Below are 27,516 nucleotides of genomic sequence, written 5' to 3'. Positions count from 1 at the left end.
TTGGTTATTCAGGGTAAATAGTTTGTCTTATATCAGCACAAATTAGATGTTTTTCAAATGGTCTTGAAATCATTGTCGCCAGGGAAATCAGTGAGTAATTTCCTAATATTGATGCATCCAGATTATTGGATTTCAAGATTGGCATGATAACAGTTTGACTCTTGTCCATAGGTATATGTGTGTCTTAGGAGGCTGGGGTATATGGCGGCTAGCATAGTAAAGAGTTGATCTCTTGGGAGGCTGGAGTATATGGCGGCTAGAATAGTAAAGAGCTGATCTCTTAAGAGGCTGGAGTATATGGCGGCTAGAATAGTAAAGAGCTGATCTCTTAGGAGGCTGGAGTATATGGCGGCTAGAATAGTAAAGAGCTGATCTCTTGCGTACCTCACATGCTCAATACCAAAGGCATCGTTCCCTGGACTTTTTCCTAGGGCGGTATGCTTAATGGCACATGACTAATGCAGCTGTAACATTCGTGATCAGGTCATCACTGGCTGCAGGTGGACAAGTTATAGATGTTATTTCCTTTCATGGGATTCCTTTATTGGTGTTTCATGGTATGTCCTTCTTCATCTTTCGTATGGTGTGTGGGTCAGAGGGGAACATATAGGTCTACGAGCCAGTCTAGGGCCTCAAGTTTCGCCCCATGGTCGAAGCAATGCAATCCTCGAATGACTACATAAATATGCGACTTGGTTAATCCACCCATGAACAATGTCTTTAATTTTGAAACATTTGTCTGGTGGAGTTTCTCAGTGTTTTTACAAAAGTGCCGTAGAGAGAATCTAGTTCTGTATTTTGAACCTTGTTATCACAGTTAAGTCTCTGGTACCTTATGACACCTGAAGGTTTTAATACTGACAGAAAATCGTTTGCCAGGGCGTTGTAAATAATATCATAATTTTCAGACTTTGCCGCCCATTTTACTAAGTCTATTTTGTCTGTTGGATATAACAGGTACCTATTAGATTGCGATCTACTTGGACAGTTAGTGTGAGAAGATCTGACCTCATCGCATTGGCTGTGATATTCACACTCTTCACGGCACTATTCAGCCCTGTGTCATAATGCAGTGATCAAACCTTCTGGTGCTTCCGTAGGCATCACTTACTTAAGGGAATGTATCAGAGCTTAAATTCTTCTTCTTTTGTATGAGGAGGGGTCAGAGGTAATATCAAGCGTCGCCTAAACTTGTATAAATTTTTTGTAAAAATGTGATTTACTTTGAAAGTATTAATTATATTGTTTTCTAGAATACAAAGTTCTAAATAACTGAGCGCTAAGACAGTTAGGAATAAATAAGTTATGACTAGCGGGCGGAAATCGTCAAAGGTTGGAAAACTGTGCACCAGAGTTCTGCGGGGCACCTGTTGAGAACCACTGCCTTAATACTACATCTCTCAATCCGGGGGATGTAGGTGGTGGATGAGAGTTCTGCGGGAAACTTGTTGAGCGCCACTGCCTTAATACTACATCTCTCAATCCGGGGGATGTAGGTGGTGGATGAGAGTTCTGCGGGAAACTGGTTGAGCGCCACTGCATTAATACTACATCTCTCAATCTGGGGGATGTAGGTGGTAGATGAGAGTTCTACGGGGAACTGGTTGAGCGCCACTGCCTTAATACTACATCTCTCAATCCAAGGGATGTAGGTGGTGAATGAGAGTTCTGCGGGGAACTGGTGGAGCGCCACTGCCTTGAGACCACATCTCTCAATCCAGGGGATGTAGGTGGTGGATGAGAGTTCTGCGGGGAACTGGTGGAGCGCCACTGCCTTGAGACCACATCTCTCAATCCAGGGGATGTAGGTGGTGGATGAGAGTTCTGCGGGGAACTGGTGGAGCGCCACTGCCTTGAGACCACATCTCTCAATCCAGGGGATGTAGGTGGTGGATGAGAGTTCTGCGGGGAACTGGTGGAGCGCCACTGCCTTGAGACCACATCTCTCAATCCAGGGGATGTAGGTGGTGGATGAGAGTTCTGCGGGGAACTGGTGGAGCGCCACTGCCTTGAGACCACATCTCTCAATCCAGGGGATGTAGGTGGTGGATGAGAGTTCTGCAAGGAACTGGTGGAGCGCCACTGCCTTGAGACTACATCTCTCAATCCAGGGGATGTAGGTGGTGGATGAGAGTTCTGCGAGGAACTGGTGGAGCGCCACTGCCTTGAGACCACATCTCTCAATCCAGGGGATGTAGGTGGTGGATGAGAGTTCTGCGAGGAACTGGTGGAGCGCCACTGCCTTGAGACCACATCTCTCAATCCAGGGGATGTAGGCGGTGGATGAGAGTTCTTCGGGGAACTGGGTGAGAGCCACTGCCTTAAGGCCACACTATGCTCTCAATCCAAGGTATAAAGTTATTTATTCTCAGGTAAGTGCTTGTACAGGTTGAGCGACTAAATGAATATGATATCCCCACCAGCAAATGGGTGCAGGCCACCCTGAGGCCGTTGAACAGGGACAACTGAGCGCCGGAGGAGTACTGAGAACAAATAATATAATATTGTGAGCACAGTTGGAATGGCAGATTATTAAATGATAGGTATCTTGTATTAATGACTGTGTCCTAAATAAATAAAATAAAATAGGTGCCTCGAAGACCACATCTTGTCAGAATTTGACCTTATTTTCAGCATTCATACGTTATCTTTGTTCTTATCAGAATACAGCATAAGAGTCCCAACTGCTTCTAACCGACGAGAGCCGGTGGGACTGTGGCATCCCCAATTAGAATTTTATGTTGATAGTGGTGGAAAGGGGAAAGAGATGGGAAGAGGAAGGTTGAAAGTATTTGGCTATTCAGATCTGGTCACAAAATAAACCTAACGGTATTTCAAGCTGTGTCATCTTTCAGGATTCTGTGTATGTTGCAGGAAGGAGGAAGCACAGAGGCCGTCAAATAGTTCCTAAGACGAGCTGTTGAACTAAAAAAAAATTGTCATTGAAACAATCTATTCTCATGTGACAAATATCAACTTTGTACAAATGTTGTACGCGTGTTTGGCGTATTTCTCGACTATGCACTGATTAAAGAGATCAATTACGCTAGTTCCTAGGAGCATCTTCCATTGAAATACCGGTAGAACAAGGACAGATATCTTACCTGTGCTCTAAAAATTGCCTGTTTCTGCAGTCAATTATTTTGGGGCTCCAGACCAGAGGTGGCTGCCACATTCAAAAGTGGGGCGCACTTGATGACCGAATAATAATGTGATAAGTATCTTGGCATTTAAGAGAGAGGGTTTGAATCTGGTGCAATGTTTCTAATACTGTTATAAGCTTGGTTGATAATGCATCCCAACGTTACATACCCCGCATGGTCCACTTGATCCGACAGGGCGCCCGCAGACCTCTAAAGGATGCTTAACACCATCTGGGTGGAGGCCTTTGTCAGTGAATATTCTGGAGCACTTGTCCTCGGGGATTATCTTCATTGATGTCTGAAATGTAGGCATTTTTTAAAGATTAGTTCATTGTTAATTTTAGTCAGTGGAAACTAATACACCAAACGGCAAAAATAATAGGATAAGTCATTAGTACTTAGTAAACTTACTATCACATAATTCAGTCAGTTTAATAAATAAGACACTAACATTAATATGAACGCTTTATTCACATCTTACATCACATAATAGTGTCTGAAGGCTACTTCTCCTCGCCAACAAATAATAATCATTTTGATGAGGTTTTTGCATATTGTGGGTGTAATTTTTGTATTAAAATAGTGTATTTAACACATAGATTATGTGTTAAAAATAAGGCGTGTGTAAGGAAAAGTAATGTGGTTTTTAACATTAAAAATATATACGAGTACCAAAAAATAAAGTCAGGTTTGATCGCAGGCCGTATTGCGGGCTGTAGTTTCCCGACCCCTGATGTAAACCAGTGGAACTATACAGGCCGTATTGCGGGCTGTACGTTCCCGACCCCTGATGTAAACCAGTGGAACTATGCAGGCCGTATTGCGTGCTGTAGGTTCCCGACCCCTGTTGTAAACCAGTGGAACTATGTTTTGGGCGTGTCGATGTAAAACAAATTTATTTTATTTCGGGTGAAATAGATTTTAAACAATTTAAAAATAATTTTAAATACCTTTCGTAAAGACCAAAAGTGTTGCGTCATTTGATTTTTTGGAAGGGAAAAGACGATATGGATACATGAAAACATTTGCGGGCACTCTAACTCTACAGGCCGAGCTCACCTAGTAACCAGTAAATAAGAGGCGATAGAAACACTAAGTTAATTAATATTAACAGGGACGACAAGTTGCACTCAACACTTATCAACGGTATTCGGCTTTAGGCTTTTATTTCAGTCACGCACTCATTACACCTCTTTAGGTTCAACGGGGTATAACTTCTTGTACTCAAATAGTCGCCTAATCTACAAACATATATCTGTTCTCTGAAGCTGGACACTGCAAGGCTATCCAAAACTTTGGATGAAGCATATTACGGCTTATAATCCCAAAAGTCAAACAACTATTCTTTTTTTTTTTTTAATTCCTGGGTTACGAATAACCTGACAATAATTGAAAATCTCCTACTACCACCACAGTAAGTGGAAAATGTTGCATGTGTTATGATGGAGGACTTAGCCAGCCAAGGAACTGAATACACTACGCCTGGGTGGGACCCAAACGCGATGTCAGCTCAGCCATATTTTGTCATTCCATATAAAAATAATTCAAAAGAAATTCTCAAACTATCATAAATTTTTATCAAATTGCGGTCGGAACCTTTGGTTTCATAGAAGTGTACATTTCAATTATCCTGTGGTTAACTTCGGGATTTTAATATAAAGCTTGGCGTTTTCTCCTTATTAGGGATTTCTACAACGATTCTTTGTTTCGTATTTCAGTGTACATTTATAAAAAACATCCTGCAACACATAAGGAGTAGGCAGAGAGAATAAACCGCCAAATATCTCAGCACATACTCTTTGCTTCATTCACATTCATACATGTTGACGTGACCCGACATAAGTATTTTATTCACTTGATCGTGCTACGTCTTCTCAATAACAAGAATTGTTTTTATATTTAATGTGAAAGGTGTAAGTAGATAAGAGCAAAGTACGGTGTGATCCTATTTAAGAAATGTAAATAATATAATAGTTTCTTCATCATCGAGGCAGAGAAATAAATACTTACTTTAATCCAATCCTTCAATGTGTCATCCCACCCAGTGCTGATCAGGCCACTGATGGGGAGAGGGGTGCCCGTGTGGAGACAAGCCGGGAAAATTCTGCTTGTGAATTGGATCCTGCAATTGACAAAAATGGTTATAAATAAGATTGTCTAAATGTGGAGATGTTTGATGGTTCCCTAAGGGGACTAACTACTGAGGGGGACTCCATCGAGACAACCAGGGCATTGATAATAGTATTCTTGGATTTGTTTATTTGATGATTTTATATAGGAACATAGTAATCATTGTCAAATACAATCCTCATACATATGTATTATAAAAAATATAAAAACTACATTTTTAGAATGAATCAATCACCTATTTTCGTAATTTAAGTTTGAATTTGTTTACGATTTCTTCTAATTTTATTTCTCCTGGTAATTTGAAAAATATCCATAAATCAATATTGTAATAGTGATTATAATGCTTGGTGTAATCTGTGCCATTATAGGCTTCCCGTGCCAGTTAAAGAATTTCTGAACTAACTGCAGTACCAACTAAGGAACCGGCAACTTGGTGATAGGCGAGATAAAATGCAAAATGCGTCAAATATGCAAAAGTGAAAGATTGATGATCATGTTAAAATGTTAATTTCTCCGGCTGATCCACACAGGAGGCTTATGTTATCTTTGGGGATTCCACGTGGAGGGTCTTATCAAGATAAGGATGGACAAGAAGTACTGAGAAGGAAAAAGGTATGAGAGGGGTGGGTAGGAATATGTGGTCCAGAAGTGACGGACGTATGATCCATCCCTACGAGGGTGGTGCAAGGCAAGGTGTGCAAGGTGGTGCGGGTCGAGGCAGTCCAAAGAGATTGGAAAGGTCAATAGGTCTCCCTCAACCAGTTTCTCCCGACCCGGCCTGCCACGCAACTGAAGGCACCACGCACCACGCACCACGCACCCGCCGCCAAAACCTAGACAAACTTCACCCCGTGAACCCGGGCAGCCCTGCTAGCAGTATCACCGGCCGTAACCTGCCTGTGATTGGCCGACCACTGGGAATACTGGTGTGGCTGGCTGTGTATGAAATCTTTATCTCTCAGTAATAGGGAACCGGCGTTGGATGAAATTACCTTTTGTATGGGTTACTTTGGACAGGCAGCGGGTACTACTTTAGGAATATTACCTACCAACCAGGCGTGGTACATCCACACATGCTGTGGATGCTTCGTATCCCTTGCATTTTAGAGTAAAAAGAATTGGACTTCTAGCCGTAAACAGCAATACTGCAATTTAAATATTTTAATATTTCTACAGCAACCTTAATGTGATTTTTTTTACAAAAACTCTACTACTCTACACTACTCTATTACTAATCCATTGGATTGTATGCGCGCGCTGCTTTGACAGTTTGCTTTGAGCTTGAATACTGAAGTCGAATTCTTATTGAATATTATTAACCTGCGATATACTTTTTAATCATAAATTAAATAAATAAAAATGCATACCCAAAATAAGATGGATACTTTGCCAACGTGTTCTAAATGATAATAGTGAATTGTGTGGTTGTGTAATTGAATCATTAATGCGAAAAAGTTTTGTATGTTGGCCATTTGCGGAAAAAAATTTATTCTGTATACTGGAAATATTGAGTTACGGAGCTTAATGGATTAATGGAGACAATTTAAGACGGTACCTAATTGCATCTTGTTCGTGGGCTAGCGTCTAGATGCGTATATTTGATTTCAAGTACGTAGTAAGTACCAGTATAAACATTTGATGTGTAGCATCCCTTCTACAAAAAGTCACCGACCGCCACTACTACAAACGACAGGATTTAACGCTTTTTAACACCAACCCGGTGAAATTATCACAATAAGTGTTGATAAAATAAATGTTTTGATAAAACGTATCAAAGAAATGTGGTAGATCTGAAGATTGGGGAGATAGCTCAGATGTTAGAGTTAGCTCCCGGACCACACTCGGTCCCGAATTAAAATTCCTGTTGCACCAAAGACTTTTATTATTTTTAGTATTCTATATTATTATATAAAACGATTATGAAAAATGCTTACTGTCTGTCTACCTCCATCAAAGCGATGTTGTTGTACACTCGGGAGGTTTAACTATATTGTAGATCTCATCTACTCTCCGCGGATGGAAGCTCCAGCCCAGTCCAACAAACTTTATTTTCCTGGATCTGAAATTAAAGGAGTGGTGAATTTTACTTGATAAATTAACATCACTTTAAGCAAATATTATTTCCTCTTATGTGCTTCTAATACAATCAGTACATCACCTGAATATTTTTTAATGAGTTTTGATTTTTTTCTTGGCTTGATATTCTGATCCTTCTCGCTAACTCCCCGAAATCTAAATTTAACACCTCTAATTGTGGAGCTCTTTACTCTGTACTGGTAAACTCTATGATCGGTGTTGTACGGCACACAAGCTGTACATGCACAAGAGTACCAACCGCCCGGAGCGAGCGGTTGAGATACTGAAAAGAGTGATGAGAGGAAGTACCTGGCTATTCAGATCTGATCACTTTACACAGCAAATGCCGTTTCAAGTCGTATTAGGTTTATAGGTGATTAGATTGTTGTACGTAAAAATGTTGGAACCTTTTCAGCAGATTTGTTAATTTGTCATATTCATTAAAAAATCTTAAACATTTCCCCGAACAGGAGATTTAAACCTTTCTCACTCTAACACGCAAATGAAAAAGGGGTCAGTCGTTCATCTTATTAAAATATCAAACCAAAACAAACATTTATTTCACTTTGATAGTTATTTAAAAGACCATTTGAATTTAAAAATAATAAAACAATAAACTCACCTGTTTTCAATGCTTTCAATGGCGCGTGCAGACGTCACAAGCCACCGATCGCTCAGTAAGGTTGCCCCTACCGTCCACCATGTGATGTTGCCTCTCTCGCCAGTACCTAACCGTCCCTGGGAACAGTAGCACTCTTCATATTATTCTATGAGCAAGTGTTGTTTTAAATTGTTACAAAAGTAATATCTGATTTTCCCTTTTGAATTATTTCTTTTTACATCGTTAACACACAAGATTCCAGCTGCCCGGAACCAGTGGGACTACGGCACCTCCAATATGGAGTATGTTGTGTGGCTGGTACGAGTGCAGTTCGTAGGATTATAATTTTACAACACTTTTAATGTTGCTGTCCTTCTTTAGCCAACGTTTCAGACAGCGTTACAGTATCCATCATCAGGGCAGAAGTGTAGATTTTGGTAGTGTAAGTGTGAGATTTACCTAACAATATTAAGAGGATAATAGAATTAATTAAATTGACGGCTTCTGTGGTCGACGGGGTAAGCCTCTTGACTAGCAAGCCGGAGTCACGAGTTCTAATCCTGGCGTGCGCAAGTAAATTTTATTTGATTAATTTTTGTATTTTGCATTTTACTCACTTAAAATAATATGTAGTATATTTGCAGCACGTTTCAGAAGATACTTTTATTTTTATTTTTTTATTTATCTATCAATATAAAGGTTTTTACTTGTATTTATCGACATGTGTCTCACTAGGGTACACCTGTGTCCAGATAGACGTATACAGATACTTATAGAATATTTACATGCATGACTAAATCAAAATCAAAGTACAAATTACAAAGTTGTATACATTTTAAATTATGAAGTCAATAGATAGGTAATAGAAAGAGTAGGTACAGGTATGACAATATTGTAAATATATATGTAATATAAATGCATTTAATTGGAGGACGTAGTTACAAAGGGGTTTTCATAAAATTATTGATTCTACTATTTTATTTGGTATTTGAATTGTTGTTATTGTTTACGTGTAATTTGGTTTACAGATGTTTGCGATAATGGGACGCCCAATACTTGTTATCCATTTTTTTATTTCATGTTTGAATTTGGTTATTGACTCTGTTTGTCTAATCGTGGTTGGTAGTGTATTGTATAGTTTGAAAGCTGAGTATTTAAAATGTTTTTGCCCAAAGGTGGTTCTAGCAAAAGGAGTTTGGAGAAGTTCTTTATTTTTGGCTCGGGTATTGTGTGTCGTTTGAGTTGGTTTGTATAGTGTTTTGCTGTTTTGGTGTAAATTAATCAAGATGGATCTTGCAAAGAGCTGTTTTATGTCCCCTTTCAGTATCGCCTTCGTCTAAGACCACAATTCAGAATTGAAACGGTCTTGAAATGGCTTTGGCCGTATTCGGTGACCAGATCTGAATAGCCTGGTACTTCCCCACCTTCCTCTTCCCATCTCCTTCCTCTATCCACCATCTTCAGCCTCACAACATACCCCGATTGGGGAGCCGTAGTCTCCCTGGCTCCAGACGGTTGGGACCAGTTGGGACTAGATATTACGTATGTACATTGTTACACTCACTGGTAATGCATTGTACATAATATATAGTTTTATTTTATTGGCCGACGAGCTGAACAAAGGGAATCTGTTATCCTTAAGTTATTACTTTTAATAGAATATCATATCATACAGTTGGTACTAGGTGGACGTTTTGGACATGTAGAGCAGATACACACACAAAGTATTGTAAGGAGAACAGATGACGAGTGACAGAAGAAGTCGGGGACACCCGAGAAAAACATGGCACAATCCATTGAATCATTAACTTGATTCGGTTGTGCGGCTGTCTATCCTCTCTGCCTTACCCTGAGTTGAATTGGCGTGATGGATAGTTAAATATGTACATATTTGGGATGTAAAAATATAAGTCTACAGCGAGGTGATATTTAACAAAAACGGCGCTATACAATTTGCAAATACATATTATAATTATTGGTGGTAGCTCTGTGACACTAGACTTACTAGAGTATTATTGATTACTCTGACTTGACAGCTTGCAACAGTTGCAACGCCGATACTAGTGCACTGGGAAGAGTGCAGACTCTCAGTCAGCTCTATGCAGTCTGTAGAGGAAACAGTTTGTAATAATGTGTGTAACTTACAAAGTGCGGGGCCTCTGTGGTAGACTTCATAAGTGTTTTGTTGTGTACTACGCTGGTGTCCCCTATAGCTGAACATAAATCCCCTTGTGTCCAGACGATAGCAGAGCGCTTGCAGGGGTGCAACATCTCAGCGAGCTCTACGCAGTCTGTAGGGGAAACAGTTTGAGAGCACAGTTATTCAATAGACAGACTAACTCATGCCAGAGGAAGAGATTCCTAATATTCTCTGACGATTTAAAACTTTTCAGAGCTATCAAAAGTAGTATCGATTCCATTCTTCTGCAGAATGATCTGGATTCTCTTATCAAATGGTCGGAATTAAATAAATTACCCTTCAGCATCCAGAAATGCAGTGTAGTTACATTTACAAGATCCAAAGATACATTTCTATTCCCATATCACACTAATAAAAATATATTAACACGCAAAAACGAGATTCGTGAGCTTGGGGTGATCTTCGAAGCAAATCTCTCTTTCAAATCCCACATATCTGACATAGTCTCATAGAGATCATTTACTAATGGAATTGCAATACGGAGAACATATGAAGCACTTGTCCGCAGCATCCTGGAATACAGCTCCATTATTTGGGCCCCTTCTGAACAAAACCATATCTTAGAAATAGAAAAAGTACAAAAAAGGTTTATGCGTTACCTGTATATGAGGGAATATACATACTATCCATTCCTGTATCCATCCTTGTTCTTAACAGGAATGATCGATTTCAATACATTAGAAGCCCGCAGAAAAATATTTTTAGGCAAACACTTTTTTAAGTTAATCTCTGGTACAATACACAATCCGCCTATGTTGAAAGAGGTTAACTTTTATGTCCCTAACAATTATACTCGAGGGAGATCCCATGCACTCTTATCCCTTTGCAACCGGTAAAAAATTTTAAAATTGTGATGGGCCACATTGTTAAAGCTCTTAGTTATGATCTCATAGGGCTGGGCGACTTACTGGTTGAAACATGGGCGCTTGAAAGTACCCTAAATAAGCAGCTCCCGCACGTTCAATCGACACCGGTTCCGTTCACAAAAACAAATTTATTTTCTGTCTTCAAACACAAACTCACTCTCGTATGAAGCCGGTTGTAAAGGGTTATATGCTCCGAAAGCGAGGATTAACTGCTTAACGATTCTGCATTAGCCATCGATATTTTCAATGTCACCTACAGACAATTCAGTAACTATCTTTTAACACATGTCACAAAATAGTAAAACTGCCTCTGTAAACATTTTAATTTGTAATCTTCTCCATAATATATTGGTGTATAACCGTTTTATGGAGAACATGAAAAAAAAAAAATAATAATAATAAAGCAGATGCAGGTAGTTCCTATAGGCTTCGATACCTCTGTCAGCTTCATAACTTTACCCAATAAGAAACTGAAGTGAACATTATAGGTGTTTACCCTCATCCCGTCCCGACTCGGACAGAATGGAAACTTCTCCCTTCTTCCATAGTTGATGAGATCTGTGCTAGTAGGGGAGAGTCATGCTTCAATGTACAAACCACAGTGTATCAGTAGGTGAATTACATTATTTATTAAGTAAACATAAAATCTATTTAGTACCTTAGTTCTTATCATTAGAAAGTAACTTCCGTAGATAACCTTGGTGTTTGGGGTAATAAATATTTCAGTTAATTGGAATAACTTTAAGTTATACACATCAATGTAATATTATCTAATCATTGAAGAAGAAATTAATATAAATATAATCTAAACGAAACATGAAACAAAACAAAACTCGCAACTGGGGATCTAACCCAGAACCTCTGTCTTACTTGGACAACACTCTAATTTAAAATCTATTGAGAGGTGATAATTTAAGGTTTAGTGGGGACATAAGGAGATATAGACATAATTTTTGAAGGTTTTGTGAAACTCACAATCTGCCGCTCCCGAACCACTAATTGTCTGGGTGACCATTCCCTCTGGCAGCGGCGGACAGACAGGCTCGGCGCAGCACACCAAATCTTCATTACACTTCTGTGAACCAACCACACAAAACTGTTAAGCATCTAATGCACACATCCGCATATCAACTATTGAGAGTCCAATGCACACAACTGCACATCAACTATTGAGTATCCAATGCACGAAACCGCACATCTACTATTGACTTCTAATGCACCCAACACGCACATTCATATGTCTTCTTGTACCTGCTTGTCTATTTATCATTATTTTTTCAAACTTTATGCAAACATTTTATTTATAAGTACAAAGATTTAAGTCAAATGGCCGGAAAGCAGATTGATTTCAAACAGTAAAGAATGTCACATAAAGAAAAAGAGTTAGAACCTGTGGCCGAATTCCTTTACTGTTGACCTCCTTTGCTGTCTGGCAGTTGGCGAATGGTTTGCATACTCCTGCTATCCCCGTATCTTTCATGGTGCAGTTGATACCTATAGACACACAGACACACCAGATTATAAAACACAACACACAATGATTGATTTCAAAATAAAAAGGCATAAATATATATTTATAATAATTGTAGAAAATGAACAGTTCTATTGATGATTGATCGATGAACCAAAATAAGAAGTGACTTACTGCTGCACACCGGTGATTTGGACCACTTATCGTCTTGTCCACAAACGGAATTCTTTTCCGAGATGACTAAGTCTTCATCACAGGAGTAAGTCAGCACCGTGTCTGCGGGAACCCTCTCTCCGGGAATGATGGCCTTCTCGCGCTCAGAGACGCTGTACTGCCCGTGGAGTGGGACAACTGGCAGTGGACAGCCAGAGCTACGTCAAACATGCCGAAGTGATATGTATCGTAACAATAAACTATTAATACACTAAATTATATATTAATCTTTGAAACATAAACATTTGAAAATATGTTTCACCATGGTGAAATAGGCCGAGTCCACATACTAGTTACGAGAATATCATCATAATGCCCGTGTGAAACTAGCATTAACTCACCGTCAGCCATATTTATTCAATTCAAACGCCATAAAATGGCTATTACAATAAAGTGGTAATCGAATTACAAGCGTACAGTGTTAAACAGGATAATAATAGCAATACATTAAAGAACAATTAATGTGTACACAAAAACACTATTGCAAGTGATGCAGTTTTTAATAATTAGTAATATCAAGACAATGCATAATTCAAAAGAAATATATACCAGTGAGTGTAACAATAGTTGAACTAATTAATACTAGGCTTGTATAAGACCTGTCATAAGTCAAAGTATGAGGTGTCTATGATAATAGTCAGTAGTGAGTTTATTGTTACCCACAAAATGAATTGTATTTGGAAGAGCCGCATATTCAAACGTTTACGTTTAAGGTCAAAAATGAACTAAGTGACTTCTCGTATGACTTTTGTTACTGTTTAAAAATCCAGTTTGTTTCTTCACCGTTCAAAACAGTCCTGCTATCTCGTCACTGTTTCATAATAGCAGTCAAGTGGGTGAAGCGGCTCAGTTTAGCGAGCCGGATCACTAGTTCCAGTGAATAAAGATCCATTTCGGTGAACCGGTTCGAATGAACAACGGTTCACAAACGAGCCAGCCCCTCTCCCTATCACTTCCTCGGCCCTTCTTGTTATATTTCATCGTTACAAAAAAGGAATTGATTCCCTGATTGATCCATTCCCATTCCAGAAGAATCAAATGAAATAGATAAATCCCTTGTTTCTCTCCTGTTTGGTCTGGTACATAAACTAGTAGTTTTGTGAACAGTGGACTCCGCGCCTAAAAGCTTATTTTTCCAAATTTCTCTAATTTTGAATCAAAAACAAAATTTTCTCTGAAATTATAAGATTTTCGTGTAGGTACTTCAATTCCAACCTCCTTTTATTAATAAACACGACAATTTCACATTAGAAAAATGAATCTTTACTGAAACATAAAAACAGTTCTGCTGTTTCGTCACTATTTCATAATGCGCACACTTGGCCACTGATGTTAGGATGACTTTTAATGTATTTTGAAACAATCTGACCTACATGATCATTACCATAATCCATTTTTTTTAAATTAACCAATTTTGAAAAAAAATTATGAATATAAATACATTCGGTGTGTGTTTTCAAATTAATTTTACTAATACCAATTGCAATAGCAACATTATTGACAGAAAACAGTGTAAATTCGGTTTCAAATGGGTGTATTTTGTATTACCTCAAACAGTGGCATGGCTGTCTACACAATGCGCAATGACGCGACATTGACTTGTGACTTCTGTCTACCGCATAGGATCAATTTGTATCAATATTCATTTTTAAAACTTACTCATTGGGTGATGAGCGAAGGGCGGGCTCTGCAAAGGAACAAGTATTACAGGTTACTTTGGGAAAATAATTGATATGAAAGTTGGTAGAAATTAAAAAAAAAAAACTAATAATGGACGATACCTGAACATCACGGCAACACCATACATTGTTAAACTCAAATGCGCTTCGAAATATTGACATTTTAAATACTTTATTTGTATTTTGTTTTGAAAATGTAAACGAGATGCAAAAGAAAAATTATTATTTAAAGGTCTTGCAAATAATGAAATTTTTTAGATTCAATCGAAAGTTATCGTTTGACATTAATCAATATTGAGTACGAGGTGATAATCAATATGAGTGCACCACTCTTGTAGCCTTACAAGTTTTATTTGCTGAAGGTGGTGGTCGTTGAAATTATTTGTATTAAGGCGATGCACTACGTAGTAATGCAAAATCATGTGTTTTTGGTTTGAAAATTTGGTCGCCTAGAAATGTTTCAGATGCTTTAATTAAATACTGCGAGTAGAATACATCTTGGCCTTTGAAATAATCGAGTGTTTTTTAGATAAGTCTTTTTATAAGCCCAGAAAAAATAATGTTTAAGGACTATGAAAACTGCTTTAAAGTTCAAAATCTCCTACTTACGAACCCATTTTCGGTTACGATTTTATTGTATAATGTGGCAAATTAAGTTATTTATAAAATGATAGGAAAAAAATTAAAATATTTATTCCTGAACATCCACAAAATAAAATAAAAGGCACTTTTGACCATGTTTTTTTCTTGCATAAATCAAAACAGTCGGATGGTGTTAAACGGGAATTTAAACCTTATCGCCATCTACGTAAGGGCTGTTATTGATAGCGGCTCGATTTAAAATATTACACGACGTAGTGCATCGCCTTAAATTTGTTGTATACTTTAAGATCATCACCAGGAGTACCAAAATTTCATCAAAAACAGTTATAATATCGTTAATAAACAAACAAAAAACAGTACAGGTCCCAGGTGTGATCCTTGTTAAATGCTGTAGAATATTTTAAACAGATGTGAAAAGAATGAATTGAGATTTGAATTTCTATTCACCAAGATTTTGAACTCCAAAGTGCAGAACATTCCTCTGCTATGTCTTCCAACGATCTTCCCCTGAATTATTTAATGAAGCTGATGGTATGGTGTTAAAAGTTTACTGACTATTAACATCTCACCTTGGTATAGTTCGCGCTGTAATGAATTAGTGTGTAACTCGGACAGTAGCCAGTCCTTCAGGGCGAAGACCCTGGTGAAAGCAGTGTATGTGTCTTCTCTGCAGTAGAAACCTGTCTCGGATAATGGCGCGATGCTGACCACCCCGCGTAAGTACCATCGTTTCACCAAGTCGCCATACATGAAAACCAGGCCAGCTCCACTGTCTCCATTGCAGACGGCTGTGCCTAAGAAAATTAACCCGCTTATTATAAAAAAAACATTTCATATTGAAAAATAAAAATCACACCAAAAATTAAATGGATTATATAAATGCTATGAATGAAATGAACTTAATGTCATGTGGAAATAAATTCATAAGAGAAATTTCAAAACAAGCACCATCGTGCCTAGATCATATTTGGAGCAATATTAAACACACAGAAAAAATAAATCTATCATATGGAAAAAATACATAACAGATCATCATACTTGTTTATAGCATATTATCAGCATATTTTTTTATGATTTATGTAAAAACTTAGAAATTTATGATTCTGGAAAAAAATGTTAAAATCATTTCTAAACTGAACTATCACAAATTAAATAATAAATTATTTAAATATTGAAGACAATATTAGTGATTTTTAAACGAAAATCTGAAACAGAAAAATCAGAAAAGGAAACGGTCACATCTGTTTCAGATTTTCGTTTAAAAATCACTAATATTGTCTTCAATATTTAAATATTATAATTTGAGGTTTTACTCAATAAGTTATTCCGAAAAATAATAATAAATTATTTAATGAATCATGGACATCAATAATAAATTGCCAAAACCCTGATATATATATGAGATATGTGCAAATTATTTTGAAGAAACATTAAATACTCATATCGCTGACTGTACAACCTATATTAATCTCCAAATTAATTCTAATTTAAGGAAAATTAAACCATGGATTACGCAAGGCTTAATTATATCTACCCGGAAAAAAAGAAAAACTCTTCATTCGAACAAAAAAAAACCCAAAAAATAATCACATCAAAACTGAATATAAAATATTTCAAAACAAACTCACAAAAATTATTAAAGACATGAAAGAAAAATATTATAAAAAAAAATAATCCTTACAAAGAAAAACCCTAAAAAAACATGGAACACTATAAACGAAATTATGAATAAAAATAAATCAATTATAAATGTTATAAACAACAGTGGAACCATATTAAATGCTATCCGAGAATCAAAAAAGTGTGCAAATATTTTCAACAATTTTTTCGTAAACGTCGGACAAAAACTTGCATTCAAAATCGATCAAAATTATCAACCAGATGATATACATGAAGATAAACTCAGTAATAATAATCTATCAGTTTTTAAATCGACTACGGAGATAACTATTGAAAACATAATAAAATCACTAAAAAATGGTGCTGCAACTGGATATGATGGTGTAACTACAGAAATCTTAAAAATATATTATAACTCGTTAACTAAACCGATTACTCATATAATTAATGTAAGCATTGAAAATGGAATATTCCCATCAAACTACAAAAAATCCATTATAACACCTATGTATAAATCCGGAGATTCGAAAGAAATAAACAATTACCGCCCAATATCGTTAATATCCAATGTAGCTAAAATAAACGAAATAGTAATAAAGAAACGAATTGTAGATTACACGGAAAACAAAAAATGTATTTACCCCAGTTAATACGGTTTCAGAGAAAAATTGAGCACGCAAGACGCAATAGCGGAGTTATTTATAAAGCATTGGATAAAGGGAAAAAATGCTTAAGTATATTAATTGACCTCTGTAAAGCTTTTGACAGTGTTTCACACTCAAAATTAATCAACAAACTAAATAAAATAAGAAATAACTGACAATGCTAAATCGAGGATAAATAGTTATCTATATCAAAGAACAAAAAGCAAGTGAAAGTAAACAACGAGTTAAGTGATATAGAAAAAAATAACATTGGAACCCCACAAGGAACTGTGTTGGGCCCAATATTATATGAAAATGATCTTTTTGAACTCCCGATCATCGGAAAGATTATATCTCATGCAGATGATACAGTATTAACAATTGAAGAAAACTCTTGGAAAGAGCAAAAATAATGCAAAAAATATCATCAAACAATGGTTTGACAAAAACTTACTCTGTTTAAATGTTGAAAAAACTCATTTTCTACCTCTGAGGCAAACATAGAATATTTCAAATATAAATGTAAACATTAAAGTTCGCGACAGAAATTGTCTACTTAAAATCATACCCTGTAACTCAAATTGTATAATTATTAGTAGTAAAGAACAAATAAAATATCTCGGAATATCGACAGTATAATCAAATGGAAAAATCAAATAAACTACACAGTAAACAGAATGAGGAAACTAATATATAAATTCTTCAGATTTAGAAATACTATCTCATTAAAAATATTAAAAAAAACTTTACTTTGCACTTGCGCACTCTGTACTACAATATGGAATTATAGCTTAGGGGGTGCATATAAATCATCCCATCTCCCACTCGAAACAATTAAAAAAATTATCCTAAGAAAACCGTATTACTACCCAACAATAAATGTATTCCAAGAATTCGCTGTTCCCCGAATTACGACAAAATTGCCCTACTTCAGCTACACAAACATATCTTTAACCCATTGGCCTCCGAATTGTTTTGTACCGAAGTTTTAAATCTGCAGTGGTGTACTAAATCTTACATAACTTTTAAACTAAACATACAAACGAAACAATTTTTTTAAATTTACTCGTTCATTGAATTAAGGTATGCAAAAAATATATGCAGTTTTTTAATGAAAATAATACCCCACTGCTAAATATTAGCATAAGGAATACTTCTGTTGGTGGACTAACTGTACCACCCATACGAACCACAACAGCACAGAATCACTACTTAATCAATTACCCGCTGATATGCGAACAGAAAAAAATGACAAATTTAAAAAATAATATTAAATCATTTTTTTGTAGTACCACCATATAATTTTAACTTTCTCTTAAATATATTCTGAACTGTTTTATTATTCCTAATGTTTTATGTACATCCTAATTACATTTCTTGTTTTAATTACCTTTATAATCTTAGAAAATATTATAAGTCTAAATCTCTAATACAAAAAATAATTTTAAACATTTTTGTGTTGTGAGGAATATTATGGAAACAAAATATTTTTCACAAACCATTTGTATATCCACCGCAGAACTTGTCGTAAGTGAAATGGCCTTGGAAGTGGTATTTTGAGAACTCCTTCCTGCATACACTGTCCTCGATAACGGGCAGGTTCAGGACTCGAAGCACTTCCGAGGACTTCCTATCCTCGGTGACGCCCCATCCTGCTACCTGCATTATTGTTACAGACCAAATATTCATCAGGTTAATGATTGAGGAGATATACGATTTACGCAGGGCAAGTATTCCATTAGTAGGACTAGTTTGTTGTATAGGGAAGGATTGAGCTATTTAGGTCAAATGGCGAAAGTCAATTCGAGCAAATAGTGCGATCTACCGCTCTGGGATGTTCAGCGGATTTGTGGTTAAGGATCTTAACTGCTCGGACATGCGCATCAGCAAAAGATGAGAATGATCCATTCAGATTTGAAAACGTCCAAAATACTTAGTTTGCGAGAAGAAAGCAATATGAGGGGCGTATAAATGCCATCAGCAAGTGAGGGAGGACCAGTTCCAATAATATCAATAATATGGAACAGTTAAATTGGCATGTGGCTGGCCTTAAGTAGGCCTTCCGCAGAATAGATCGCTCGGGAGGAGTGCTCTGGTCTCCCAAGGTGGACTTACCAAGAACAAATATTTGCACTTTACCTTGCCCATGCTGCGCGGAGTAAGTTGATGTCTGTCCAACACCTCATTGTTCAGGTCAAAGCAGACCGCCATCACACTTTCCGAGAAGTCAAATGGTCTTTTAAGGTAAAGAAGAGCCACGTCGCTCTCATAGTTCAATACCACTCCTTCATACCTGTTGTGTATACGAATCTGCGTGACCTAAAATGTCGGTAAAATTAATTCTTATAGGTATAAGATATAGTATATCTTCAAGGTACTTCCTACAAACCTCTGATGTTTGCTCTGCAGAATCATCTGGGTGCCCCCACGACCGCTCATATTTGTTGGCAGCGACACGGTACAGCTCCACTGGGTATGAAATGCCATCTTTGTCATAAAAGCAATGAGCCGCTAGAAGAAAGAACATTATCTATGTAACAAAACATAACAAAGGATGGGTTGTTTCATAGAATTTTAACAATTTATCAAATTTCAACGTTCATTTGTGAGTTTTGTGAATGTCCTATTCAAGTTCCGTTATTATAGCATTATTGGACTGTTACTTGACATAAATAAAATAATAACAGAATTTGAAAATAACTTTCACAGAGCTTGAAAATGAAGTTTGAAATTTGAAGAATAGTTCAAATTCTCTGAAACAACCCGTCCTAAATCAGGTGTGATATTGTGATTTTATTATCATAGCATTTTCAATGTCATCAATGCATTGATCCTTAACCAAAGGTATTATATTAAAGTAGGGCAATAGTTTGTCCCAAAGCCTCGATAAATGAAGAGTTAGGTGAATAAATATGTACACCCGTGAACCTTTACTATTTATAGGACCATAAATGTAACCTAAGGATTGTGTTTAAAACCCCATTCTAAAACTTTTGATTATTTTCTCTTAAATTTAAATAATTAAACATTATTTTTTTATTGAAATGCCATTCCCTTCATCTCTTGTAATACGGGTACTGCAGATTGCATATTATTTATTGCAATGCAATGCCTACACCTCTTGTAATATGGATACTGCAAATTGCATATTATTTATTGTAATGCCATGCCTACACCTCTTGTAATACGGGTACTGCAAATTGCATATTACTTATTGTAATGCCATGCCTACATCTCTTGTAATAAGGGTACTGCAAATTGCATATTATTTATTGTAATGCCATGCCTATATACACCTCTTGTAATATGGGTAAGGCAGATTGCATATTATTGTGTCGTGCTGGATCTGAATGTTCAATACAAAATTTGTCATAACTCGCATATTGCGTTTACTTTCAATACTGTTCTGTATCTTACCACTAATGACGACATGAGAGCTGATTATGGTTCCTCCGCATATTTGTTCGAATGTATCACCCTTTTTCTGGAACACCGAGACATTCCAAGGTACAGTGTCCCTCTTGGCTACAGCGGTCCTGACGATGAGAGGGGTCGCGACTGGCTTCTCTTTCCCACAATCTACAAGTAGTAAATACAAAAACAGTTGGAATTAAGTGATTAAGTGACTCCTGTGGCATACATAGTCTGGATAACATGAGCAGGATACACGTGCAGGAACTGAAAGTACAGCTCAGTTACAGTTGTGCATGTAAGCTTTCAATGTCTGGAAAACCTTCCCGCATCCAATATCCAGTCCGGGATAGCTTCTGTATCCTTGTAACGCAATAATAACTATACCAGCCTTCAGGCTGCTTTGCTACTGTGTGAATTGTAAAAGCAAAAATCTAAATACGATAATAAAAATAAAATGAAATGGTAAACACGTAGCACTTGGTGGTGGTTTGGGGGAAATTCTCCTTCTATTGTTCTATTCACTAACTCTGAATGTACCTAAAACAAAATACTTATTGTTTAGTCTCACAAATATCCCAATGCCAAACCAAACTCAAAATCAAACCAAAAATACACGGTTGCAAAAATTCTCCCCTTGACCGGAATTGTGACTGCCCATGCCTAGAACAAGCAAACAATATCAAATATCTAGGACTAACCTTTGACACACACCTAAATTGGAAACAACATATCTATAACATTACAAACAAAATTCCTAAATCTATTTACTTTTTCAAACAAACACGTAATTTCCTTGACCATCAAACTTTTAAAATCAGTATTTTTCTCACTATGCCAATCACACACAGAATACGGAATTTTAACTTGGGGTAATACTTCTTCTAGTGCCCTCGACCCCATTATTAAAGCACAAAAATTAATCATAAAATAAATTCTCAAACTTCCTCTTTCTACCAAAACTGATACTATCTTCAATACTATCAACGTTATGGACATAAAACAGCTCTTTGCAAGATCCATCTTGATTAATTTACACCAAAACAGCAAAACACTATACAAAGCAACTCAAACGATACACAATACCCGAGCCAAAAATAAAGAACTTCTCCAAACTCCTTTTGCTAGAACCACCTTTGGGCAGAGACATTTTAAATACACAGCTTGTTATCTATACAATACACTACCAGCCACGATTAGACAAACAGAGTCAATAACCAAATTCAAAAATGAAATATAGAAATGGATAACAAGTATTGGGCGTCACTATCGCAAACATCTGTAAACCAAATTACACGTAATCAATAACAACAATTCAAATACAAAATAAAATATTAGAATCAATAATTTTATAAGAACCCCTTTGTAACTACGTTCTCCAACGAAATGCATTTATTTTTCATATATATTTATAATATTGTCGTACCTATACCTACTCTTTCTATTATCTATCTATTGACTCCATAGTTTAAAGTGTATACAACTTTGTATTTTGATTTAGTTATGCATGTAAATATTCTTTAAGTATCTGAATACGTCTGTCTCGACACAGATGTACCCCAGTGAGACAGATGTCGATAAATACACGTAAAAAACTTTATATTGATAGATAAATAAATAAATTGTTTAGAGGCGCGCCTTGCCACTGGGCGACGGCCTGGACAAGAGTGTTTTCCGATCTCCGGTAGCCCTCACTCGTCCCGGCTACTATTTGTACCCATGCACCCTTCCCTGTCCCCCATCTGTGAGACGCTGCATCACCAATACTGTACTCGGAGTGTTTTCATGACGCCATGTGTGTACCTTCATTGACGCACATTAGCCCGTGACTATGAACGTGTGTTTCGCATATGGCCAGGAGTTCCCTCATTGCTCTTCCCGACGGGGCTAGTATGATCATGTCGTTAGCACAACTAATATTGTTCGTACATACCCCGTCATTATAGCATCCGTGTCTTGTTTTATTCAACGATTTACTGAACTCATCTATATACACGTTGAACATCACTGGGGAAATGAGCCTCCTTGTCTAACCCCGCACTTTAGTTTAGCTGATTCTGATAGGCTATCATTCCATTTGACAAAATTTTCCTGCTGGATGTAGGTACCATTTACTCAATATATTGGTAATATGCTGTGGTACTTGTTGTTTGGTCAGTTTTTTCCACAACTTATTATGATTAACCCTGTCAAAAGCTTTGTATAAATCTAGGAAACATGTCTTTTTCTGGCTTTGAAGTATTCGATTGTCTGTTTTATGCTGTATACAGCGCCCTTGAGGTGATTTTTCACAAAAACGGCGCTCTACAAATTATCCAATTATTATTATTATTATTATTATTATATGGCTGTATTTGTAAAGCATCCAGCTTTTGTGAGTCCTCTGTACTGAGTTCACTTTTTCAGATGAGTTTTTTCCAGCTCTAGTGTGATATCGATCGCTATTATTGGGAGTATCACAGTCGATCATTACTGTCTTGAATGATTTCCTTCTTAGTATAGCTAGTCTGCCATATGGTCGTCCTCATAACCATAACTCGTGAATTCAGGGTGAGTTTCGCCGAGATCTCAATCAACTCTTTTTACAGACCGGCCATTGATCGAAGTGATATTTAGCTAATTCATTTTGTTTTGTTTCTTTCGTAGTTCACTCGGCAACTTCTCTGAAACTTTTAAATACGTTCCCTTGGGGCCAAAAATCGGGGTTCATTACAGTTTTAATGTCGCTTTGTTGGATCATTACCTTAAATGTCCTAAATGGGGTTTCTTTAAAAGGTTTTATGATTGCAATATTAGTCGTGTTTAAACCTTTATTTTCGCTAAATTACCTGACATCTTCTGTGCTCGTCTCAAGAGCGACATGAGATATTAATATAGCCTTATTGACAGGTTGACTACTTTTAAATGAATTAATATATTGCCAGCTCTCGGTAATAGTAAATTACTTCGGTCGGCTCTAACTTCCAACTCTAACATGATAAGACCCATGTTCCAGGCAGAAAGTTCAACGTATTCACAATTCGACAAACCGTTGTGATATTTTCCCAGCTTCACGCAATAAATAAACTCCATGCAGGAGGTAGATAATACGTCATATTATGTAGGTGAAAGAAGCGTCCCGTTGAGCCGTGAATCATTAAAATTAGGTTTTTAATACTATTTGTTTCTGAATTTTTGGGTATTATTAGCGCACGATTTAACAAAATATCGAGTGCCATAAACGTTTGTCAAGATTAAATTGTTTGCAATGTGATAAGATATACCTTTACCCTTTACTGAAGTAGGAATTGACATTTATGCATTGTGCACGCAAGCTAACGTAGTATCGCACGGAATCCACAGTCACACCCTCATCATAAGGACTCAAGCGTTCATTCCCATAGAATTCCAACATACAATAATTATAGCTAGCAGAATAATGGTTTGAACGAGTCACCTGGTATACAGTTGGGTAGTGGGATGTTCCACCTGCCATCTATCCGGCATTTCATATTGCCCAGTTTCTGTAATGGAGAAAGAACGTGTCCTGTTTTACAGGTGAAGTGAACAGAAGAACCAGTGAGCATGTTCCTTCGGCAAGGGATGCTGCTAACCTCGGAAGAGTAGCACGAGTAATCCAGTGTGTAGGAAGAGTACAGAGTGCAGCTTTCTGGAAATGTAATCATGAATGAGACCAACAATAAATAAGGCATAACAATGTCTGTTGAAATATTAAGTTGTCCCCTCTTTCAGGCAACAATTCTATCGGCTTCCGGATTAACTATTGAGTAGGGAAGGCAATTGGCTGTTAGACCCGCTACAGTCAGTGGATTAGAGGATACCAATAGAAATAGAAATCACATGCAGACACTTCTTACTGTAGCATCCTGGATGAGCTGACCACTTGTTATTTCCTTCGCACACGGAGTAATTTCTGCTGGAACTGAGCTGTCTTGAGCCTGTACACGAGTAAGTCAGAATGGTGAATGCTTCTATCAAATCTCCCGGTACAATGGTCTTATTGTAGTTCGGAATGGAGTATATTCCATAGCGAGGAATGGGCGGCAGAGTACAACCGGAGCTGTGTAAAATAAAATACGGTATTATTGTCCAAATATCTCATAAAATAATATCAAATGAAATACGTTAACCGGTTTCGGCACAACCATGCTTTAGTCAGATAAAATAATTAGGTATAGCAAGCATTGACACAGAAGATGTGATACATGTGAGGTGACTAAAAACTACAAGTTCTTTATTGGATGGAGAAAAACTTATAAATTGTTTTCAATTCTTCAGAACGGCAAATAAAAGGTTATCAAACTGACAATCATGAGATTGAAGTTGAAAATTGTAAAGGAAAACCAATCTCACGTAAACATCTCATCTCAAAACCACAAATTCTTAGACCATAGTTACATCATTCATCTTAAACCTTGTGATGTGATTTACCTATAGATATACTATTTACACCACTTCCCTACAACCCTTATCTGTCTTATTCATAATATATAATATGGGGGGATAGTAACGGGTTATTAGAAAACGTTACTCATAATCACGTGCATGCGTACTGCGTATACCGGCCGTAGTTGACAGATTTTTAAACAATCCGACCCATGGGTATAGAAACGTAATACGATCATTGTAAGATGGAGATCGAGGACTTTGTTAACAATATGGTTGATTTGACAAATATCGAACGGTCGTGTAATGAAACTGTAAGAAAGCAGTAGTATCCATTTGCAGGTATATTTTAAATTGAAATATCGAGGGAAGCGGTGTTTGTTGGAAAAGTTATTTTTTTAATAAATTTAATTTAGATTAAATTTGATAATATTATTATTAAGTTCTGCAAGTGTTTTAGTTTTTTATTATTGTGACAGCTGTTTCGGCTTACAAGGCCATTTTCAAACTGTGGTTAGTCCACATTGAGACGACGTATTTATACTATTTCAAATGTAAATTTTGAAGGTGCATACATTGATTTATTATTTATGCACCTTTTTATGCATTATTGCATGCCTTATTGCCTCATGCCTTATTTATGCACCTTCAAAATTTACATTTGAAATAGTATAAATACGTCGTCTCAATGTGGACTAACCACAGTTTGAAAATGGCCTTGTAAGCCGAAACAGCTGTCACAATAATAAGAAACTAAAACACTTGCAGAACTTTATAATAATATTATCAAATTTAATCTAAATTAAATTTATAAAAAAATTAAATGGAGTTCTACGAATTAAACACAAAAACAATAAATAAGGAAAAGTTATTCGTGCCTCTATAGACCATAACAAGGGGAAGCGGTGGTTGCTGGAAAAAGTTACTCGTAGGCCATAATTTTGTCCGATTTAACAGCGATGTTCTTTGGTGTATTATTTTTACTATTGGGGATCACTTTGTATCGGGACATTTTCGCCAAAGTTTGAACGTGCATTTTTGTCACGTCCCACAACTATGATTGAATTTTCCATATTTATGTTTTATAGAATATTGGACAGTTTTATACTTGAAATGGTCAGCTTTATTAATTTCTTATTTTTAGTCAGTTAAATACTACTTTGGAACCTGTTCATATATTTCATTAATTATTTAGATCGAGAGGTGTGCATTTAAACCCTGTTCTACCCCTAAATCCACATCAACGAATTCTGATTTGGTAATTCATTTTCGGTATGTAAGATTAAATTTGTGTGTATTAAATAGCTAAAGCCATATATTTTTGGAAAATAAACATTTTGTTCGAAAATTTGGAAAAATATTGAAAAAACTCATAATAAAAATTATAAATTCCACATGCCGTTAGCACGATTTAAGCATGACTGCCACAAATTACCAGAAATTATAAAGTTGTATTTTTAAATATATCTATTTGAATTTATCTCGACAGTGAATGGATACAAATCTTTGAAACGAAAATCAACCCACTTCCCGACATACGATATAGCTGAAACTCGGCAGATAGAATAATTGTGGGTTTCCCAATGGTATGACACTTGCAAACGAATAGTTGTGGGTTTCCCAATGGTATGACACTGGCAAACGAATAGTTGTGGGTTTCCCAATGGTATGACACTAGCAAACGAATAGTTGTGGGTTTCCCAACGGTATGACACTAGCAATCGAATAGTTGTGGGTTTCCCAATGGTATGACACAAGCTAACGAATGGTTGTGGGTTTTATGAATGTCATTACATTAACCGTGTAGAATGAGAGAGTCGGGCGTCAGTTCCACTTACAGGGAATCCCTGTTTCCTATGGCAACTCGCATTGTGAATTGGCGTCTTTTTTCAGATATAAATATATATCTATATATCTGAAATATAATATCTGAAATCTGTATATTTAGATAATTATATAAAATGATTATTTTCCTGGCTTTTTGCTTTATAAAAAATATGATTTTTAAAGTCTATTTCATTCTTTAATTATACATTGATTAAGAACTTACATGGAAACGGGAATTTTTGCCGCTTCCACTGAAACAAAAAAAATCAATTAGAATACAACATTATTAAATAAAATATTTATTTTTACAGCATTGTGGGGAGGTTGGTATACCCTACACTACCCAAATATTACATATACAAGCATAGTTAATAGAATAAAAAATATAAAGGAGAAATTTTTAAAAATAGTGAAAAAAACATTAAATAAAATGTACAGGAATGTAAATGAACAAACATTGAACAATGAAATCCTTAATAACAAAAAAAAGAAAAAGTTCTCTTTCTACTACTTAATGTGTTTGCAATGCAACTGGGACTAGAGAGGACCTATGGCACATATGCCCCTTTGTTTACATACAAAGATGGTTCTCTGTTAGATTATGTTATGAGAAAAGAAAAACTTCTATTGGATATGAGAAGATCAA

The 27,516-nt window shown here is 36.5% G+C and overlaps 2 protein-coding genes across 2 annotated transcripts in view; both read right to left on the bottom strand.

Annotated features, from left to right (window-relative positions):
* Positions 1-2,306: 2,306 nt before the first annotated feature.
* On the bottom strand, positions 2,307-7,248 carry LOC149411342 (serine protease persephone-like). The gene is made up of 4 exons (XM_089647328.1): positions 7,208-7,248; positions 5,154-5,265; positions 3,313-3,441; positions 2,307-2,483 (listed from the first exon to the last, which is right to left on the bottom strand). The coding sequence occupies exons 1-4, from the start codon at positions 7,222-7,224 to the stop codon at positions 2,322-2,324; spliced, it is 420 nt and encodes a 139-aa protein (XP_089503454.1). The 5' UTR covers positions 7,225-7,248; the 3' UTR covers positions 2,307-2,321.
* Positions 7,224-27,516, bottom strand: part of LOC149411341 (modular serine protease-like) — a 37,884-nt gene continuing 17,591 nt past the window's right edge. Inside the window, exons 2-16 of the mRNA XM_089647684.1 lie at positions 27,094-27,121; positions 24,515-24,717; positions 24,094-24,306; positions 20,664-20,825; positions 19,636-19,757; positions 19,386-19,565; positions 18,746-18,905; positions 15,552-15,776; positions 14,360-14,387; positions 12,662-12,858; positions 12,407-12,510; positions 11,992-12,091; positions 10,096-10,241; positions 7,972-8,087; positions 7,224-7,332 (exon numbers count right to left, since the gene is read on the bottom strand). Of these exons, the coding sequence (XP_089503810.1) occupies positions 7,224-7,332; positions 7,972-8,087; positions 10,096-10,241; positions 11,992-12,091; positions 12,407-12,510; positions 12,662-12,858; positions 14,360-14,387; positions 15,552-15,776; positions 18,746-18,905; positions 19,386-19,565; positions 19,636-19,757; positions 20,664-20,825; positions 24,094-24,306; positions 24,515-24,717; positions 27,094-27,121 (2,093 nt within the window). The remainder of the gene's footprint in view (positions 7,333-7,971; positions 8,088-10,095; positions 10,242-11,991; positions 12,092-12,406; positions 12,511-12,661; positions 12,859-14,359; positions 14,388-15,551; positions 15,777-18,745; positions 18,906-19,385; positions 19,566-19,635; positions 19,758-20,663; positions 20,826-24,093; positions 24,307-24,514; positions 24,718-27,093; positions 27,122-27,516) is intronic.

The sequence above is a fragment of the Hesperophylax consimilis genome, chromosome 26, assembly GCF_061612785.1.
Source record: "Hesperophylax consimilis isolate HC1 chromosome 26, BYU_Hcon_1.0, whole genome shotgun sequence".
Lineage (NCBI taxonomy): Eukaryota > Metazoa > Arthropoda > Insecta > Trichoptera > Limnephilidae > Hesperophylax > Hesperophylax consimilis.
The sequence above is the reverse complement of the archived record's forward strand: the minus strand, read 5'-3'. Positions and strand labels throughout refer to the sequence as shown.

What these genes read in the sequence shown, in the direction of transcription:
- LOC149411342 (XM_089647328.1), bottom strand. An exon ending in CATTGAAGGATTGGATTAAA is followed by an intron (nt 3,442 to 5,153) that starts GTAAGTATTTAT and finishes CCTACATTTCAG; the next exon opens with ACATCAATGAAGATAATCCC. An exon ending in GATCAAGTGGACCATGCGGG is followed by an intron (nt 2,484 to 3,312) that starts GTATGTAACGTT and finishes ATTTGTTCTCAG; the next exon opens with TACTCCTCCGGCGCTCAGTT.